At 56.3% G+C, this 14,706-nt stretch overlaps 1 protein-coding gene across 3 annotated transcripts; it reads left to right on the forward strand.

Moving 5' to 3' along the window:
• Positions 1–1,706: 1,706 nt before the first annotated feature.
• Positions 1,707–10,095, forward strand: SLC9A5 (solute carrier family 9 member A5). Of its 3 annotated transcripts, none has more exons than XM_026856849.1 (15): positions 1,707–1,812; positions 2,545–2,708; positions 2,989–3,067; positions 3,338–3,515; positions 3,646–3,866; positions 4,008–4,210; positions 4,715–4,858; positions 4,979–5,049; positions 5,736–5,865; positions 6,033–6,121; positions 6,284–6,410; positions 6,540–6,710; positions 7,295–7,364; positions 7,532–7,705; positions 7,999–10,095. In XM_026856849.1, exons 2-15 carry the CDS (start codon positions 2,568–2,570, stop codon positions 8,463–8,465), a joined length of 2,265 nt encoding a protein of 754 aa, XP_026712650.1. In that variant the 5' UTR covers positions 1,707–1,812; positions 2,545–2,567; the 3' UTR covers positions 8,466–10,095. The 3 variants fall into 3 exon arrangements, with proteins under 3 accessions (XP_026712650.1, XP_026712651.1, XP_026712652.1); XM_026856850.1 differs by having other exon boundaries at positions 1,777–1,882; positions 7,574–7,705; XM_026856851.1 differs by lacking the exon at positions 1,707–1,812 and having other exon boundaries at positions 2,686–2,708; positions 2,989–3,063.
• Positions 10,096–14,706: the final 4,611 nt, after the last annotated feature.

Consider the following 14,706-nt stretch of genomic DNA (forward strand, 5'->3'; position numbering starts at 1 on the left):
TTATTATCTCCTCTAATTCAGTGCTCAGCTGCAGTGAAGGAAAGCAAATCAACTAAGAGCTGTTAGGAAAGGAAAAAGGAAGAACATCAGGAGGCCACGACCTCAGTTCCCAGGGTGTCTGCAGACACTGGTACCCACTCCAGAAAGGTTAGAGCAGGACTGGAACAGGTTCAGAGGGCAATGACAAGGGCACAGAGACACAGAAGCCTACTGATGAATCACTGCCTCCTCTCCAGGTCTGTGCCACTGGAGACAGGACCTTATGGTCTGTCCATGGGGGTTTCTAAGGAGGGAGGAATCCAAGTGACCTAGGGTTGATGTGTGACCACAGCACAGCTTTCCCTCTGGTGGCATGACTTGGCACAAACAGTGGCCCCCTTTAATCCAGCTAAAGCGTTTTAGAGACGGGTTTGGGTTGACAGCAGGGCTGGGCTTGCAGCCAAGTGACGGCTCAGAGGCTGCCCTGATGTCCCTTGTACCTGCTGGGTGCTCAAGGACAGAGGTGCCTCTGGAAGAGTCTGGAGGAACCCACTCCCAAGGAGAAGGTTTCTTCACCTGATGGCCAAGTTGTGCAATGGAGCTGGGCTGGATGTCACAAACAATGGCAGAGCTGAGCGATAGGGGGGTAAAACCACCATGAACCTCGACAGCCTTTCCCCAAGCACTGCCCTTTGGGGGGTAGCAAAAACACAGCACCTTACACTAGGGAGAAGAAATCTGGAGGGATGGTGGGTTGCCCACATGCAAGCTGGAATGATTTGGGATTACCCTGGCCTTGGAGACAAGGCTGCCTCAAGGAGCAAGTCCCCTGTGCTGGCTGGTATGACGTCCCACTGGCTTGTGCCTGAGCTGCAGGCTCACTGCCATATTGCTGATGGATGAATACCCGGGCATACTCAGCTCGCTTTAAAAATTATATCCTGTTTCACGGCATTTTAAGATTTGGTCCAGACCTCTCATGGAATAAACTGATTATTCAAAGCATCTCTGAATCTGCAGCTCCTGTGTGCCTGTTTGCCTGTTTTTTGCATGCAGGTGGGTTAGTTGGTGCTGAGGAAGGTTGTGCTTTGGCTCAGAGACTGGCCGACTGACTTGTGCTGCAGTGGTTTGCATGCTGCTCCATCTGCTTGCTCAGACGGCTGCAAACAAGGTCACCCCGTCACCAGGGCTGAGCATCCTCCTCTCTGAGTGGGGTAATGTGTCCCGGTGAACCAGGATGCCTTCACTCGAACAGCAGCCAGCATTGCTCGTGACACTGTGAACGTGTTTGCTGGCTGCTTTTATCCTTTAAGTGCAGATACCAGAGGCCAAGAAAATCAAAATGCCTGGCTGTTTGGCTTATTAGACAGTGGCTGAGGAGGAGAGAGAGATCCCAAAGAGTCAGGGACCTGGAATCCTGACCTGGGAGCTAACTGAAAGGCTTTCTGTGCACATGTGGCCACGAAGCAGCCTTAGCTGCTCCCTTGTCCTCCCCAGGGTCCATCATGAATCAGCCAACCCTTCTGTGGGGCTTGTGGATTGGGGATGCTCTGTCCATGTGCTGGTTTGGCTGATGCTCTCATTCTTCCTATCCTTCTAGTTTTCCACCTGTCAAGGAAGGTGACGTCCATCGTCCCGGAGAGCTGCCTCCTCATCCTGCTGGGGCTGGGCCTCGGGGGCATTGTGTTGGCCGTGGCAAAGAAAGCCGAGTACCAGCTGGAGCCCAACATGTTCTTCCTCTTCCTTCTGCCCCCCATCGTCCTAGACTCAGGCTACTTCATGCCCAGCCGTCTGTTCTTCGACAACATCGGTGCCATCCTCACCTACGCAGTGGTGGGCACGCTCTGGAACTCCTTCACCACTGGTGCTGCACTCTGGGGGCTGCACCGAGCTGGGCTCATGGGTGGGTGCACAGGGCTGCCCAGCTTGGGCCACATCCCCAGAAGATGGGATGGAGGTGCAACGCACCCCCAAGTTCAGAGCCCACTGCCCACCCTGCCGTGGATTCCCAGGAATTCTATCAGGAGCAAGGTCCTGACATCCTGGGAATGGTGCTCTGGCAGGACTGTCAAGCATGCGGGACAAATGGCCCCTGCTCAGCACTGAGCTGACTCATGTCTTTGCTATTTTTGTTGCCGACCTTGGCTAGCCTTGCTGGCTCACCGACGTGTTCCCTGTCCTTGGCTGAAGCCACTGGCCCTGGCTGGCCTGGGCTGTGTTTTGAGCTGTCCTGACCCCCGAGGAATCACTTAATGCATGGACCCGAGGTGGGGCTGCTGAGCCTTCTTTGGTGCATACCTGCTGGAGGGGCAGTGATGCATGTGGGTGCCCAGGAGGACAGCCAAGCTCTGCTCTTGTCATGTTGCAGCAAGGACATGCTGAGCCCCACTTCACCCAGGGGACCCTGAAGGTCTGGGAGCACTCCTGGGCTCAGCCCACTGCACTCCAAGTTGGGATGCTGCAGCCAAGTCACTGGGAGCAGATGAGGGCCAGGCTTGTTTCAGCCTGGCGTGAGGGGCTCTGGGGCAGACGGTCTGCCTGAGCTTGGTCCTTCTGTCCTAACAGATCCAGGCGTCGAAGCTGGGCTGATGGATTTTCTGCTCTTCGGCAGCCTCATCTCAGCTGTGGACCCTGTGGCAGTGCTGGCTGTCTTCGAAGAGGTCCATGTAAATGAGACTCTCTTCATTATTGTGTTTGGCGAGTCTCTCCTGAATGATGCTGTCACTGTGGTGAGTTGGAGCTTGGGGGACCTTAATGTGGAGCCCAACATGGGCCAGGGTGCTGGAGTCCCCCAGGATGGGCAGAGGATGACATCCCCAAGCCAGGGTCAGACCCATACCATGCTTCTTGGTCTTTCCTCTCTCCTTTGCCTGCTGAGATGAGCTGTGTTGCCTGGCAGATTTGGGGCAGGCGATGCCTCTTCTGCAGGGTTCATCCTACCTGCAGGTGCTGCCCCTCTCAAGGCAGGGCAGTACCCTGCCTTCCCCAAGGGATTTGCCTTGCCTGCAGGTGCTGTACAAGGTCTTTAACTCTTTTGTGGAGCTGGGCCCAGCGCACATCCATGCCACGGACTACGTGAAGGGGGTAGGTGAGTATGTACCCCATCAGCCCTCTGCCTCTTCTTCCAGCGTAGAAGTGGGGGGGGGAAGCACGGATGCTGTCGTGCTGTGGAGTGGGCACAGAGCACCACGGCTCTGTCATCTCCATCCCAGTGGTCACATGCCAGCCGTCATCATGGGAGGCTTTGTGGGGAGCTGGGTGGAACACGGGGCTTGGCCAGCCCAGTGTGGTATGGCTGTGGGGCACAGGAGCTGGGCTCGCTTGCTTATGGTGCAAAGGAGTCTTCTCCCCCCACCAGTCTCCTTCTTCCTGGTGAGCCTGGGGGGCACAGCTGTGGGGCTGCTCTTCGCCTTCCTCCTGGCCCTGATCACGCGGTTCACCAAGCGCGTGCGCATCATCGAGCCGCTCTTTGTCTTCCTTCTGGCCTACGTCGCGTACCTTGCTGCCGAGATGGTCTCGCTCTCCTCCATCCTGGCGTGAGTACTGGGGTGTTCCCTGGGCGGGTCCAGGAAATCGGGGGTGCAGTGCTGAGCAGCAGGAGGCGATGAGCAGACCCATTCCTCATCCCGCTGTAGGGTCATGCCAGCTCCTTCTGCCCCTCTGCAGAGTTACCTTCTGTGGGATCTGCTGCAAGAAGTACGTGGAAGCCAACATCTCCCAGAAATCCCGCACCACGGTCAAGTACACCATGAAGACACTGGCCAGCAGCTCAGAGACCATCATCTTCATGTTTCTGGGCATTTCGGCTGTGGACACCTCCAAGTGGGCATGGGACACAGCACTGGTGCTGGGCACCCTGTTCTTTATCCTGCTTTTCAGAGCTGTGGGTCAGTCTTTCAACACCAAAAAGTGGTGTCCCCTAAGGAAGACTGGGGCATGAGGCCAGCCATGGATCCTGGCTGGGGTTTTGCCCTGTCTCGAGGAGCAGACATCTGCTGGCATCCCAGGCTCTCCTCCTTCTTCCCTAGGTGTTGTCCTCCAGACCTACGTGCTCAACCGCTTCCGCCTCATCCCCCTGGACAGGATCGACCAGGTGGTCATGTCATATGGTGGCCTCCGCGGGGCCGTGGCCTTTGCCCTGGTCATCCTGCTGGACAGGGCAAAGGTGAAAGCCAAGGACTACTTTGTGGCAACGACCATCGTGGTGGTGTTCTTCACTGTCATTGTGCAGGTGAGGATGGGCACCATGCCCTCCTCCAGTGCTGCCTTCTTGCTTCAGAGCTGGCCTAGGGCACCAGGCGGGTGCTCAGGGACATGTGTTTGGGGAAAGGACCTCTTTTCAAGTGGCCTTTGGTCCTTGGTGCCTCCTGGCACCCCATCCATCACCAGGCTGGCATGCAGGACTGCTGTGGCAACTGTTGTGATAGTGGGGCCATGGCCCATGTTGTTTCCCTGTCAGCCTCTTGTTCTGGGACTGGCTCCAAGAGCAGCACCAGCATGTGCCTGGACAGGCTGTTCTCTTTACAGAGCTGCTGATGGCCCCTGGCTTTGGAGTTCCTGCACCCCAAGAAGGGGATGGAAGCCTAGGGGCAGGGGGACTGGAGGGGTATGACATGGTTGCTGCATGTTGGTTCACAGGACCCAGGCACAGGGGGTCAGGTTGGAAGGTGCACACACGGTTGGAAAAGCTGCTGTCCCTGGTCACTTCGTGCTGCTTCTGCTCCCTGTGCCCCAGCCATGTACCCTCTTGCCCTCCCAGTCTTTCCCTTGCCTTCTCCTCCCATTCCAGGGCCTCACCATCAAACCCCTGGTGACGTGGCTGAAGGTGAAGCGCAGTGACCACCACAAGCCCACGCTGAACGAGGAGCTGCACGAGCACGTAGGTGCTGGTGCCGGAGGCTGCCCGTCTCCCCACACTGCCAGGGCAATGCACAGCCTTGGCACCCCTGGGGCACCCGCAGCCTTGCTACAGCTTCCACCCCTCTTCTCCTCACTCAAGGCCTTTGACCACATCCTGGCAGCGGTGGAGGACATCGTGGGACACCATGGCTACCATTACTGGCGGGACAAGTGAGTGTTAGCCAGGATTCTCAGGTGGATGGGGGACATGTAGCAGCCATGAGGACATTTCAGGGTCCCCACTGGAGGACACCCCTGCAGCAGGAAGGCTGTATGTCTGTCCGTCAGTCAGTCTGGAAGGGGACCATCTGGCTGCTGTTGTGCAGCAGACCAAGGTCCCAAAAGCATCGCAGAGAGAGGCCGGGTGGGTGTGGTTGGGGATGCTGTGGGAGCTGGCATTCCTTGCCTGTGCCAGAGCTGCTGGGGGGCTGTGGGGTGTCCATGGTGGTGGCGAGGACCCTGTGCCTCACCATGGATGGAGCTGTGCTGGGCGTCGAGGAAGGAAAAGCCCCGTTAAAACCCAGGCAGTGTTTATCTGCAGCAGAGCAACAGGAAAAGGATGTTAAAAGCCTGTTTCCTGGAGGGAAGTTCTCCACGAGGGCAGCCATGCCAGCCTCAGTCCCCCTCCCATTGCCTCCCACAGACCCACTGGTGTCTGTTTTCCCCTTGAGTGGGGACGAAGGGTCAGTGTGTCCCCTCCAGCTGTCCCTGGCAGCATGTCCCTGGGCACAGCCAGGTCCTGCATGCCCAGCCTGCTTTCACCATGCTTTGGACACTCTCAAACTTACATGGGCAGGGGGTCCCTGGCCGTGGTACCTCATGGGAGCTAAACTGCCCATGTCTTCATCTCATGGCAGATGGGAACAGTTTGACAAGAAGTACCTGAGCCAGCTCCTGATGCGGAAATCTGCCTACAGGCTGCGAGATGAGATCTGGGACGTTTACTACAAGCTGAACATCCGTGATGCTATCAGCTTTGTCGACCAGGTAGGGGCCTGTGGTGGAGGCCAGGTGGCAGGATGGCCCCAACAGGATCTGGCTGGCAGTCCCCACCATGTATGGCCACATGTGTACCCTCTTCAGGCAGTGGGGACCCCCCCAGCCCACCTGGGTCCTTGCTGCCCCGATGCCAACCTTGCCCTCCCACTTCCCAGGGTGGCCACGTGCTCTCAGCTGCCAAGCTGGCGCTGCCCTCCATGCCCAGCCGTACGTCCATGTCGGAGTCGTCGGTCACAAACCTCCTGTGAGTGCGAGTGTCCCTAGGCAGACCTTGCTGGACCCCCACCGCTGCCTTCTTCCCTGGGGGTGGGTGGGTTGTGGTAGGGCTGGCAGGAGGCTGGCAGGATGCAGGCAGAGAGCCCAGCCCCACCTTCTCCATCTCCCTCCATCTCCATCTGCCCCCCAGGAGGGAGAGCGGGAGCGGCGCATGCCTGGACCTGCAGGTCATTGACACGGTGCGGAGCCGCCGGGACAAGGAGGATGCCGCCATGCACCACGTGCTGCGAGGGAGCCTCTACAAGCCTCGCCGGCGGGTGAGCATTCCCTGGCCGTGGTGTGCAGCTGACCCCGAGGGTAGCAGCACCTGCAAGAGGAGCAGGGATGGAGGATGCTCTGTGTGGCCAGCTGCTCACCCTGTGTCTCTTTGCCTCTCCCTTGGCCAGTACAAGGCCAGCTACAGCCGTCACTTCATCTCTCCAGATAAACAAGAGCGCCAAGATAAAGAAATCTTCCGGCAGAACATGAAGAGGCGGCTGGAGACCTTCAAGTCCACAAAGCATAACGTCTGCTCCTCCAAGAGCAAGGCCAGGCTGAAGGAGAAGGGCAGGAAAAAGGCAAGCACTCCCCAACCTCCCACTCCTTTCCAAGCTCTGAGATTTGGCCTCCCCCAGGATGCAGACAGTGAGCGGGGTGTAGGTGAGGTGCTGCAGGGCATCGGCAGCTCCAGAGCCAGTGGGGAAAGCGGCTCTTCTCATCTCAGTCCTGCGTATGCTGCGTGTGAGCATGCGGGTGCTGCATGTCCATGTGTCCCCACCACACCAACACTGCCGTGGGGTGGCTCTTCCCAGGCAAAGTGGTCCCAAGCCCTGAAGGAGCCCCATGTTTGTTTTCCAGGAGCACTCAGCATAAAGTAGCCTGAACATCGGTGCAGATCCAGGCTCAGAAGTGTGGCACTACACCTTAAATTAAGCCTTGGGTGTCTTCTCTTGTTTGGAGGCTTTTGACACTTGCAGCTGAGCTGTTTGTTGTAGGGCCATGAAGACACAGTGCCTAAGGGCTAGGAAGCACTGATTGCCAGCTGCCTCCTCGCTGGGGTGGGAATCTATGTCCCCAGGGCTACCCTGGCTTGCAGGGCCACGTGGGTTGTGGTTAGGGGTTTGCATGGGGCAGGTCCCAGCGAGTCCCTCTTCCTTTGCAGAAGAACATCTCTCTGACCAGCGAGGCGCCCAATGGGAAGACACACAGAAATGTCCCCTGGCAGGAGGCAGGTAAGGCTGGTGGCAGGCGAGGTTTGCAGGTCCTAGTAAGGAGACCTGAGGTGGTAAGATGGGAGCAGCTGGCTGTGCCTGCCCACTGCCAGCTTGGTGGCATGACAGCACCCGGGGTTGTGCTAGCACCAAGTCCTTCTCCCATGAGTGCAGTCCTTCCCCCACAGGGTGCCCCATCCTCCAAACCTACTCCCTCCATCTGGCTGCAGCTCCTGTCCTGGTGATGGTCAGCTCAGAGGAGGAGGAGAGCGATAGCTCGGAGACAGAGAGAGAGGATGATGAAGGGATTGTGTTCATCGCTCGAGCCACTGATGAAGTCCTTCAGGGAAAGACAACTCCTGGTAGGCATCGATGCTCTCACACCAGGGCAGCTGCTGTTGGGTAGCTTGTCCTTCCTCCACCTGGGGAGAAAAGTTGCCTTGACCTGGGCAAAATCAAAGCCAGAAGAGCATGAATGGGAGAATCACTGTTCTCTGTGGCTCTGGAGGCACGACAGAGCTTCCCTGGTGGATACTGCATCCCTGGGCCAGCTGGTTATATGGCAGTGGTTGGTTCTGCAATGTTTGCAAGGGCCCAGGGAGAGAGAAAGAACTGTGAAAGATCCCTCTCACTGTCCCTTCTCCTGCATCCCCAGGCAGCCTGGATGTCTGCCCCAGCCCCTGCATCATCCCGCCATCGCCCACCTTGGCAGAGAAGGAGCTGCCGTGGAAAGGAGACCAGGCTGATCTGGCTGTTTACGTCTCATCGGAGACCACCAAAATTGTGCCAGTGGATATGCAGAAGGCATGGAACCAAAGCATCTCCTCCCTGGAGAGCATCGCTTCCCCTCCAGGCATCGAGAGTGGACCTCAGCACAGGAGATTCGCCTGCCCTGTGCTGGAGGAGCAGCCCCAGTCTGCAAGCCAGGCGATGCCAGAGCAAAGCTCCTGCTTCCAGTTCCCCAGCCACGTCTCTAAGAGCGGCCGGTCACAGAGTGACAGCAGCCCGGATGGCGCTGAGCAGCAGGAGCTGCAACCTTTGATGGCCATGGAGGAGCAGGGCAGGATGCTGCCCACTGCAGAGCCCAGGTGGCTGATGTTCAACAGAGCAAGCCACCTCTGAAGCAGACCCTGGATGGGGAAGGGGCTGGGGGCTGTGGACGGGCTGCAACCTGCTGACCGCTGTGCTGTCTTGCATTGTAAAGCTTGTGTGTGTCTCCACAAACTCCAGGAGTGGCAGGAGAGCCCAGTACTCTTCCTGGAGCTGCACTCCAGGGTGGGCTTTGCTCATGCACCTATTGATGCAAAATTGGTCGATAACTGGGCTTCATGCTGCAGCAGCAGGTACCAACCCCTGTCCACCCAGGGAGGCACAGACCCCAAACCTCTTTCTTCCTCTCTGGTTGCTACACATCTTCACAGCACTGGGAGGCCAGAGATGTTCCTCCCAGGGCTGGGATCCCAGCCGAACTCAGACGTGTCACAGCTGCGCCGCCCTGAGGTGTGTGGGTGCTGGCTAACAGGCCGTGACTGCTCGCAGGTGTAAGAGCATGAGCTGATCTCCAGCCTGACTGTGGGTAGGAGACCTCTGGAGAGGGCTGGGAGCGGTGGCCAATGCACAAGAGCCCATCCACACCCAGTGACCGAGCCATTGACTTCAAGGGGGTTACAGGGCTGGTTCCTGACAGCAAGCATGGAGCTCAGCCAGGAGGCCAGAGATGGGCTCCTCGCCACTGCAGCTCTGCGTTCCCCAGGTTATGGAGGTACCACAGAGGCGAGGCCATGACCTTCTCAGGACTGGGAGCAGTGCTCCCGGGGTTTGGCTCCACCAGGAGCCTGACTAGTGAACGTGTACGCACAGGGACTCCTCTAGCAGCCAGCCTGCTGTGCCAGCCTCACACCTGTTGTCTGGATGTGTTCCCAATAGCTGCGGTGTTCAGCTTTCTGGCTTGGCTAGGAGGCAGCTGTCCCGCACAGCATTCTTGGCATTCACCCTGCCCACATCCCAGTCCTTCCAGTTGCCTGGGGCCCATCAGCTGGGAGGGCTGATCATGGTGAAAGGAGTGGAGTGAGCAGCAGGTATGAATGTACATCAGGAACAGGGGTAATGAGCGAGAACTGAGTGCATCTTCTAAGGTCTGTCCCCACTCCCTGCCTCCCAACTACCCCTGGTCCCTCATGACAGCATGGTGAGACCTGGTGGCAATGGCCCACACAATGAATTATTCCTGGTGAGACTTCCAAGGGCTGAGAATTGCTCCCCAAGAATTGGCATGCAAAAGCTCAGCACAGGGCACCAGCAATGCAGGAGGGTTGGGGAATGCTCCTCTTAGGTAAGAATGGGGACTTGGGTTGTCAATGCCCCAAAGCGGGTAAATAACTGCCTGTTCCAGCTACGTGGGTGTGCTGAGACAGCAGGTGTCAAGAGGACACTTAAGATGCACAATGTGGGGCAATCAAGCTGGCAGTACCCCCAGGCTCAGCAAAGGCCATTCTCCTCTGTACCTGTCCCATCAGACAAGCATGAGGTTTTTAAAAGATTTTTATATAGTTTTGCATTTCTGGTATGCCTTATTCTGGTTTTGATTTCTGATATTGGGCCATACTAAATCTCTAGCTGGGTCAGTGTTTTCTGTAGCCATGGGCACCACAAATGACTCAAGACTTACTATCTTATTTGCAAGAATATTGTTTTAATGTGAAAATATATGCAGAGTATTTTGTAATGGTCAATAAATTGGAGTTGGAGCAGATGTTGCAGTCTGGTCTCTCTGCTGTCTGGGAACCTCTGCACATCCTGGTTCTTGCAGCTCCTGGCTCAGTTCTCCCTCACAGGCACCATAGCCCTGGGCTTCTTCTCCACTGAGGCCACAGCTCCCCTCTCAGACTCAGTGAGCCTAACTGGATTTCCTAATTTCTACAATGTTTGTGGAAAATGTGAAATTCTTTCCAAACAGAGGCTTGCCTGCAGCCGTCATTAGACCATGCCTCGGGGAGCAGCCAGCAAGAGGCCAGCAGGCAGCCAGGGCCCTTGCTGCCCGCTGTCATGGCTGCCTGCACAGCAGCAGAGTGCTGGGAGCCCAGATCTTCCCATGGCTGTGCTTCCTCTTCATTTGCCAAAAATATGGGTCTGTTTCAGGGTATTCTGGTTCACAGGAACTTCCTGCATTGGTGTGTGCTGGCTTTGCTCTTCCCTCAATCTACTGGCTCCTCTTCTCCTAAAGCAGAGTAAATGTGGTTTTCTTAATTCATAAGATGGATGTTTGGCTTATATTGAACCTGGCATCTACCGTCACCCTCAGGTCCTTTTTGGCAGGGTCTCTACGCAGCTCCTAGCCCCGAGAGCTTTGCACTGGTCCCTTGGGAAGTTCTTGCTCCTGACGCTTCCCATCTTCCTCACGTCTCACTACCCAGCAATGCTGGCTGAGCCGTGCACTGTATGCCAGACCTCTGTGCCAGTGTCTTCTGCAGACACAATCACTTTGGCAGTGCAACAGGTTGTGCAGGCCAGGTTGTTTTCCTGGAAGCAGTGGGTCTACTGCATTCGGGTCTTCAGAGGAGGAAAAGCAGATATCCCAACTCTGGGAAATGCTGGGGCTGGCTGCTGCTGTCTCACACGGTTATCTGAGCCAGCAGCTGGTGAGCTTGGAGCCCCCTCTTGCCACCCTCAACCCCAGCCATGCTGTGACCAGGCATGGTGGCTCCTACTATACCCTTCTTCACAGGGTTTTATTCAGTATTCTCATACTCCAATCTCTGTATTTCACTTTACAGGGAGAGATAGCAGGCAGCGTCCTGCCTGCACAGGACTGCTCTGATCTTTCCAGCATAGTATAGAGCCATCTTTCAGCCTAAAAATACTCAAGTCCTTCAGTGGAAAAACACAAGAACTGAGCCAAACCATGAACACATGTGCCCAAACCTCTGTTTCCCCAGGACAAAGTAAGGCATAACCAAAGGAGTTGCTTTTCAGACTGTAACCAGGAACATGCAACCCTCTTACTGTTACTATAAGCAACCCCATCCCAGAGCTGCCTGACTATCACAGACCTGTTATTTTGCACGCAGGCTTCTCCTTAGAGCCTGCCATTAAATCTGCACATTTTTTCCATGGTGATTTACTTTCTCCAGTGCTCAGCTCCTCCAGTTTCTCTGTGGTACCAGAACTTGTGAAGTCAGCAGAGGAGGTAAGGCAGCTCTGGTAACAGGGGCATCAGCTGGATGGAAGAGCCAAACTGTGGGTGATGGTGTTGGCCATCTCCCAAGTCAGCTAAGCAGCAGCATGTCTTAAAATTACCACCTCACCATTGCACAATGCATGTTGGAGTATCAGGTAGATTTGAGGCTGGAAGGGGCTTAGGAGATCTGCAGTCCAACACTGGCTCCATGCAGGGCTGGTGGCAAAGCTATAGCAAGCAGCTCAGAGCCTTGTCTAGTTGGGCTTGGAAAGTCCCTGAATGTGAAGATGTCAGCCTGTCCCAGAGCCACACCGTGGCTGCACTACTCTTGCATAGAATGATTTTCTCCTTATGTCTAGCAAGAATTTCCCCTGACGCAGCTTGTCCCCATTGCCTCTTGTCCTTCCAGTTGCATCCCTGAGAAGAGTTGGGCTCTGGTTTCTCTGTGCCCCCTTGTAGGTAGCTCCCCTCTTCACCTTGTCTTCCTAAAGCTGGTTCTCTCTGATATATATATTGTTCTGGGGAGCCCCAAATTGGAGCTAGTACCCAGTTGTGTCTCACAGATACCAAGTCAAGAGGAATAATCATTCCCTTAAACCTGCTGGCTTCATGTTCTCCATTGCAGCAAGGGTGCTGTTGACTCACGGGCAACCTTGCATGATTTTTCATTCTGCTCTATTTCTGGAGCACTTCTGACGCCCTCGTGTGATGTTTTCACGATGGCCTATACAGGCACAAGCAGTGGGAAGCTAGTGAATGGGAGCCCAGCTTCTCACCTCCCACTTGGCCCCAGCAAGCACAAAGTGTGGCAGAGGCTTTGGCCACACTCATGTTTTCACAAACAGCGGGAAGGCAAATGCAGGAGCATTCAGGGGTTCAGTCTGATCGTACCTGGGTACACACATTTTTGAAACACAATAGTCTGTTCTTTGCTCCTTTCTGCTCCTGTCTGTCTTTCCTGGCACCCATCTCACCCTGGTACAATCAGTCTGAACACCAGTCCTGAATTCTGCACTTGCCTTCCGGCTCTCCACACATGAAGCAGCCGTCCCTGCTCCCTGCTTTCACTGGAAGCCTCCTCTGCCTGTTGGTGGAGAGAACAAATACATTTCGCTCCGGAATCACCTCCGGAGGGGTGGATGCCAGCACTGGTCCCGGTTTGCCCTGCAGTGCTGGCTAGTGAAGTCGTGCAGAAGTTGCTCTGCTGATGGGATGCGAGTGGCTGGTGACGGAGCCGGGACCAGTCGGCAGCCGGGACGGATAATGAGGAACAGATTTGTGCTGGGCAGCGGTTCCCATGCTGCGTTCCAGCGCAGAGCAGCCAGGATGGGAGAGCCTTTGTGCTTTGCGCTGCACCCCTCCGGCGCGTGTCGAGCCAACTCCTCGGCTCGCCTGTGTCTCCTCGCCGTCTGCTGGCGGTGAGTGTCCCCGGCTCCCCGCAGAGCTGGAGACCCTCTCCAGCAGCTGTGCCACCCGCCAGCCTGCAGGACTGGCCAGGAGGCTTTCCCTGCACCCCAGCTGCGCGGGGAACAAGCTGCAGCGTGGGCGGGTTGAGGACAGACAAGATCAGTGGGATCTTTAGGTCAGCAGGAGCTGGGTGGGGTGATCCACACCCCCTCTTCACGGTTCAGATTTCCCTGCTTTTCCCTGGAGGAGGAAGCGTGGCTGTGGACTCCCTGCCCTGGAGGACTGTGTGGCCAGCCTGCTGCTCCCGGGGACTCTTGCAGAACAGCCAGGATGGATGCTGACATGGTGGGGGCTTTGATTTTATGAGTACCCCAGATCCTAGAGTTGTGATCTTCCCCGCAGTCAGCCAGAGCTGTTCCTCACAGCTGCAGGGAAGGCAAAGATCCCTGAAGAAGCCACCTGGGCTCCTCTCGCCTCACCTTCTCCTGGCATCTGCTGCTGCGCAGCCAGGCTGCCCTGAAGGTAACTGAAACCTGTGGTGGGTTAGTTGGAGAGGGAGGGTGCTGAGGACACTCTGGGGAGGTGGCCACCAGCCCAGCTGGGTTTGGTTTACATCAGACAACAGGTTGTCCCAAGCTTGTGGACAGCCCATGAAGAAGGGCTTGGAGAGGCCAGGGTGCCCCATCTCCTTGTCATGGTGTCCTGGTGGAGACCAGACCCTGTAGACAGGTCTGCTGTATTTGTGCTTTCCCTCTCTCACAGTGATGCCGGGTGACCTTTTCCTGTGCACAAGCGTTGCCTCCTGGAGCCCAGCTAAGACTGTTGAAGTTGGAGAGCCAGTTAAAGCTTTGCTTTGGCTCCTTGACTGACTGGGGGGAGGCTGGCTTCTGGGCTATGTGCACACCTGGGGCCTCACTGTGTGTGGGTCCTCAGCGGTTTTGGGGCTCTGAGGCATGAACTGTGGGCTCAGAGCTGCCCTGAGAACCCTCCTCTAGGCACAGCTGGTGCTGGGACCACACCAGCATCACCCCAGGGCCAGGATATTTTCTTGTCTACCACATATGTGCATGTAGATACACATATTTTCAGTAGGCATCTCTATCCTTGACTATTTATGGAGAAAACTGGCAAAAGCTTTGCAAAGGTATCCCATAAAGACAACCCCACCCCCCCAAAAAAACCCCGACTATGAAGGCCAAGAACTATTATGTTTTCACATGCCATGGTGTGGGACTGGCTGATGGGAGCCGGCTGGTGGAGGAGCAGAGCTTGTGTTGATGGGACTGAAGGACTGTTGAGCGAGCAGGTGAGCCAGGCAGTTGCCGGGTAGTTAATTGGTGACCCCTGCTAGGCTCACTCCAATCTTTGTTTTCTCCTGCTAAGGAAGAGACAGAGTTGTTATGTTTGATTTATTTTTTTTCCCTTAGCAAAAATAGCTTTTGAAGCAAACAGGAAATTACAGAGACTAAAGAGTGCAATAGAGTGAAGCAAGTCTAGCAGCTACCTCGCGGTGCTTGGATTTGTCTCCAAATCCAGTTCCATGTGGGGTGTTGCTTGACCAAAGGCAACCAAACTGCCCCCGAGCTGCTAGAAATCGGGGGGCCTGTGCCCCCCTCGGCCCAGCGGAGCTGAAGGCCTGTTGCCTCAGGAGGCCTGGCCGTGAGGGGAGCATCTCCCCTCCGGTGAGGGTGACGCACCGAGGGCTTACGGGCCGGAAGAGGGGCGGCCGCTGGCAGTGCCGCTGTGGGGCTGGAGCCCGGCTGTGCTGGCGGAGCCCCC

Source organism: Athene cunicularia (genome assembly GCF_003259725.1).
Source record: "Athene cunicularia isolate RWA chromosome 11 unlocalized genomic scaffold, athCun1 chr11_part1, whole genome shotgun sequence".
NCBI lineage: Eukaryota > Metazoa > Chordata > Aves > Strigiformes > Strigidae > Athene > Athene cunicularia.

Bases quoted from the DNA above. Each gene is read 5' to 3' on its own strand.
- SLC9A5 (XM_026856849.1), top strand. From the start codon at position 2,568: ATGGATTTTCTGCTCTTCGGCAGCCTCATCTCAGCTGTGGACCCTGTG. The intron at 3,867-4,007 runs GTCAGTCTTTCA...CTTCTTCCCTAG, and splicing joins CCTGCTTTTCAGAGCTGTGG to GTGTTGTCCTCCAGACCTAC. The intron at 4,859-4,978 runs GTAGGTGCTGGT...TCCTCACTCAAG, and splicing joins ACGAGGAGCTGCACGAGCAC to GCCTTTGACCACATCCTGGC.